General features: G+C 51.7%; 1 protein-coding gene across 3 annotated transcripts; it reads left to right on the top strand.

The window, feature by feature from the left end:
* Positions 1 to 1,769: 1,769 nt before the first annotated feature.
* Positions 1,770 to 4,859, top strand: LOC132495057 (histone lysine demethylase PHF8-like). 3 transcript variants are annotated; one of them, XM_060106634.1, is made up of 2 exons: positions 1,785 to 3,125; positions 3,411 to 4,859. In XM_060106634.1, exons 1-2 carry the CDS (start codon positions 1,785 to 1,787, stop codon positions 4,857 to 4,859), a joined length of 2,790 nt encoding a protein of 929 aa, XP_059962617.1. The 3 variants fall into 3 exon arrangements, with proteins under 3 accessions (XP_059962618.1, XP_059962617.1, XP_059962616.1); XM_060106633.1 differs by having other exon boundaries at positions 1,785 to 3,826; positions 3,881 to 4,859; XM_060106635.1 differs by having other exon boundaries at positions 1,770 to 4,859.
* Positions 4,860 to 5,301: the final 442 nt, after the last annotated feature.

The raw sequence follows: 5,301 nt of genomic DNA, 5'->3' as shown, positions 1-5,301 counted from the left end.
AAAGTTGACTAATGACACTCACTACTCCAGCCTCGGGTTCAAAATGAGACTATTCTCATAAATAAATTCAAGCAATATTAATTAAGAAGTTATATGTGTGTTGGGCTCTAAAGCTGAGAGTAGTCAGACATGATTCCCTGTCTGAAAGAGCTTGCTGCTGGTTAGGGTAGGAGGGGGATGGGGAGGAGAGACAGATAAGCATACATAACAAATAGAATATAGTAAGCATATAATGGAAGTATGCACAAAATTGTTTAGGAATCTAGAGCAGAGTAGACTAACTCCCCTAGACACACGCAAGTCAAGGAAAAGTTTCTCATCCCAGGAGCCCTTCTCATACTGTAAGATGTTTTATGCCTTCAACATATAGGTCTATGTCCTTATTTGTCCTTTCACAGATGTTTTCTTCTTTGCAGAACTCCTTAAGTGTCAGTGGACCTCCGGCTTTCTGAGCTGTAAATCCCTCTGCTCCACCTATTATGTTGAAGTAGAGATTATATGTTGTTTTTTGATATATGTTGTTTTTGATATACGTTGTTTTTTTCCATCCTAACTGAAGCCTTAGGGAAAAAAACTTCCTATTGCTAAAAGCTTAGATCTTGTCATTGTTGCCGTGGTATGTAAAACAAATAGAAAACAAATCACTTGTAGTCTCCTTTGGAAATGAGTAGCCCAAAAGATGGGACAATTCTGAAAAGCCAATACTTACAGTAGTCACTCTTAAAGTGCTGGGGTTATTGCAAAGACATACACTCATCTCTTGACAAAGCCACAGGAATCCCTATGGGCTTTGCAACCTACTGGAAAGAATGGGCAAAAGATGAATGTATCTTGAGAAGTATCTTAGAAAGGAACCACCACTAAACGTGTTATCATAACCATAGTATTTTCACTTGTATAAGTAGGAAAACTAGGAATGAACCATTCTTGTATTCCCGAGTAGCTTTCCTTTTCTGCACATTTTAGAATCAATGTCCAGTATCATCTGACTACTTACTTCAACTTGTCCTTATGAATTTGATGACACTTAAAGACTGACTAATCCATTTATCCCAATGGGCATTCCAGGAAATTGTCCTTGTTTATTGCCATCTTCAAATGATGGAAAAGCATTAAAAAAAATGAGAGAGATTGGCTACTCTGAATTGCCCATCACCGCCACCGGGCTTCTCCCGGCGATTTTTCGGGCTGTTTTGATCTCCAACCGGGCCGCCGGTTCATCTCCTTCCTCGTTGGTTTGCTCGCGGCGATCTCCTGCCGGCCCAGCGACGCCGCCGCTTGCCTGTTCGTCTGGCGGCCGCCGGCCTAGGCCCGAGCCGCGGGCTCCAGTAGGCCCTGACGGCCGGGCCCGGGGCAGAGCTGTGGAGAAAGCTGCCCTGAAGCACGGCTGGGCGGCCAGGGCCGCGCGACCCAGCGGGTGGCTCGAGAACAAGGCGAGAAAGGTTCGCCGCGTTGCCATGACGATGCCAGAATTCGGTGCGCGTCGCCCAACCTTCGCTGAGCGAGGCGCTGAGCAGCTCCGGAGCGAGCCCGGCCGCCGGCGCTTTGGTGGGACTGAGCTCCGCGGGCGTGAGGAATCCCTGCGGCTTTGCGGATGAGGAGGTCCCTGTAGGGTTCCGGACCGAGTACGTTCTTGGCAGGTTTGGGGCGTGAGGAGGTTCCTGTCAGTTTGAGAGGCGTGAAGAGATTCTCCCTTCGTCCAGAGAGAGTGCGTGCTGCCGCCTCCCGCTCCCTTGGACGCTGAGAGCCTGGCCCACCGCAGGACGCTCCAAGGCCAGGCGAAGATGGCCTCGGGACCGGTGTATTGCCTCTGTCGGCTTCCTTACGATGTCACCCGCTTCATGATCCAGTGTGACACGTGCCAGGACTGGTTTCATGGCAGTTGTGTTGGTGTTGAAGAGGAGAAGGCTGATGACATTGACCTCTACCACTGCCCCAATTGTGAGGTCTTCCATGGGCCCCCCATCATGAAAAAACGCTGTGTATCTTCAAAAGGCCATGATACACACAAGGGGAAGCCAGTGAAGACGGGAAGCCCTACGTTCATTGGAGAGCTTCGGAGTAGGACCTTTGACAGCTCAGATGAAGTGATTCTGAAGCCCACTGGAAGTCAGCTGAGCGTGGAATTCCTGGAAGAGAATAGCTTCAGTGTGCCCATCCTGGTCTTGAAGAAGGATGGATTGGGGATGACGCTGCCCTCACCATCATTCACTGTGAGGGATGTGGAACACTACGTTGGTTCTGACAGAGAGATTGATGTGATTGATGTGACCCGCCAGGCCGACTGCAAGATGAAGCTTGGTGATTTTGTGAAGTATTATTATAGCGGGAAGAGGGAGAAAGTCCTCAATGTCATTAGTTTGGAATTCTCTGATACCAGGCTTTCTAACCTTGTGGAGACACCCAAGATTGTTCGGAAGCTCTCATGGGTGGAGAACTTGTGGCCAGAGGAGTGTATCCTTGAGAGGCCCAATGTGCAGAAGTACTGCCTCATGAGCGTGCGGGATAGCTATACCGACTTTCACATTGACTTTGGTGGCAGCTCGGTCTGGTACCATGTGCTCAAGGGTGAGAAGATCTTCTACCTGATCCGCCCAACAAATGCCAACCTGACTCTCTTTGAATGCTGGAGCAGCTCCTCTAACCAGAATGAGATGTTCTTTGGGGACCAGGTGGACAAGTGCTACAAGTGTTCTGTGAAGCAAGGACAGACACTTTTCATTCCTGCAGGATGGATCCATGCTGTGCTGACCCCCGTGGACTGCCTTGTCTTTGGAGGGAACTTCTTACACAGCCTTAACATTGAAATGCAGCTCAAAGTCTATGAGATTGAGAAGCGGTTGAGCACAGAAGACCTCTTCAAGTTCCCCAACTTTGAGACCATCTGTTGGTATGTGGGAAAGCATATCCTGGACGTCTTTCGAGGTTTGCGAGAAAACAGGAGACACCCTGCCTCCTACCTGGTCCATGGTGGTAAAGCCCTGAACTTGGCCTTTAGAGCCTGGACAAGGAAAGAAGCTCTGCCAGACCACGAGGATGAGATCCCGGAGACAGTGAGGACCGTACAGCTCATTAAAGATCTGGCTAGGGAGATTCGCCTGGTGGAAGATACCTTCCGACAGAACGTTGGGAAGACAAGCAATATCTTTGGGCTGCAGAGGATCTTCCCAGCCGGCTCCATTCCCTTAACCAGGCCAGCCCATTCCACTTCAGTATCCATGTCCAGGCTGTCACTGCCCTCCAAAAGTGGTTCAAAGAAGAAAGGCCTGAAGCCCAAGGAATTCTTCAAGAAGGCAGAGCGAAAGGGCAAGGAGAGCTCAGCCTTGGGGCCTGCTGGCCAACTGAGCTATAATCTCATGGACACATACAGTCATCAGGCACTGAAGACAGGCTGTTCCCAGAAAGCAAAGTTCAACATCACTGGCACCTGCTTGAATGACTCAGATGATGACTCGCCAGACTTGCACCTTGATGGGAATGAGGTCCGGCTGGCCCTGTTGACGTCTAATGGCAGTGCCAAGAGGGTAAAGAGCTTATCCAAGTCTCGGCGAGCCAAGATCGCAAAGAAGGTAGACAAGGCTAGGCTGGTGGCAGAACAGGTGATGGAGGATGAATTTGACTTGGATTCAGATGATGAACTGCAGATTGATGAGAGACTGGGAAAGGAGAAGGCGACTCTGATAATAAGACCAAAATTTCCCCGAAAGTTGCCCCGTGCGAAGCCTTGCTCTGACCCCAACCGAATTCGTGAACCAGGAGAAGTTGAGTTTGACATTGAGGAGGACTATACAGCAGATGAGGACATGGTAGAAGGGGTCGAAGGCAAGCTTGGAAATGGGAGTGGAGCTGGTGGAACTCTTGATCTGCTCAAGGCCAGCAGGCAGGTGGGGGGACCTGACTATGCTGCCCTCACCGAGGCCCCTGCCTCTCCCAGCACTCAGGAGGCCATCCAGGGCATGCTGTGCATGGCCAACCCGCAGTCCTCATCATCCTCGCCAGCTACCTCCAGCCTGCAGGCCTGTTGGCCCGGGGGGCAGGAGCGAAGCCGTGGGAGTTCCAGCAGTGGGCTGGGCACAGCGTCTAGCAGTCCTGCTTCCCAGCGCATCCCAGGGAAGTGGCCCATCAAGCGGCCATCATACTGGAGAACCGAGAGCGAGGAGGAGGAGGAGAACGCCAGTCTCGATGAACAGGACAGCTTGGGAGCATGCTTCAAGGATGCAGAGTATATTTACCCTTCCCTGGAGTCTGACGATGATGACCCTGCTTTGAAATCTCGACCCAAGAAAAAGAAGAATTCAGATGATGCTCCATGGAGTCCTAAAGCCCGTGTGACCCCAACTCTACCGAAGCAGGACTGTCCTGTGCGTGAGGGGACCCGGGTAGCTTCCATTGAGACAGGCTTGGCTGCAGCAGCTGCAAAGTTGGCCCCACAGGAGCTACAGAAGGCCCCAAAGAAGAAATATATCAAGAAGAAGCCTTTGTTGAAGGAGGTAGAACAGCCTCGTCCTCAAGAGCCTAATCTCAGCGTGGCAGTACCAGCCCCACCTCTGGCCACTACACCCCAACTTCTCACCTCCTCCTCGCCCCTGCCTCCCCCTGAGCCTAAACAAGAGGCCCTCTCAGGAAGTCTTGCTGACCATGAGTGTACTGCTCGTCCCAATGCCTTTGGCATGGCCCAGGCAAACCGCAGCACCACACCCATGGCCCCTGGTGTCTTCTTGACCCAGCGGCGCCCTTCAGTTGGCTCCCAGAGCAATCAAGCAGGACCAGGAAAGCGTCCCAAAAAGGGCCTGGCTACGGCAAAGCAGAGACTCGGCCGTATCCTGAAAATCTACAGAAATGGCAAAGTGCTTCTGTGATCCCCTTTGTGTCCTGCCCCTCACCCCTTCACCCCCATTGCCTTCTCCATTGTCAATTCTCAGGGCACTCCTGGATCCTACCTGCCCCGGACAAGGTGCTGAGGCGCATTGTCCTGCTTTCTTGGAACTGACCAAAGGCATCGACTCTCCCATGGGCCCCTTCACCTACTCCCTCAGCTCCCTCCCCTGCTTCCACTGGAGCATCCTGCCTTCCTTTTCCATATCTCTGAGTAGCCAGTAAATGGGAGAGGTTTCCAGCTGACTAGAGCCCTCTTTTCTGCTGCCCCAATCCATTTCCCTTTCACCAGCTTTGTCTGCCCTTTACTGTCATCCCCACTTAAAGCTGGAAAGCAGGATGAGGAGAGGCATGAGGAGAGCCTGGGCCCCTCGGTATTTCCCTGGTCATGAAGTGGGAGGCCCAGTGCTCAACACTTTCTGCGGC

This window comes from Mesoplodon densirostris, chromosome 8, assembly GCF_025265405.1.
Source record: "Mesoplodon densirostris isolate mMesDen1 chromosome 8, mMesDen1 primary haplotype, whole genome shotgun sequence".
NCBI classification, from domain to species: Eukaryota; Metazoa; Chordata; class Mammalia; order Artiodactyla; family Ziphiidae; genus Mesoplodon; species Mesoplodon densirostris.
The sequence above is the reverse complement of the archived record's forward strand: the minus strand, read 5'-3'. Positions and strand labels throughout refer to the sequence as shown.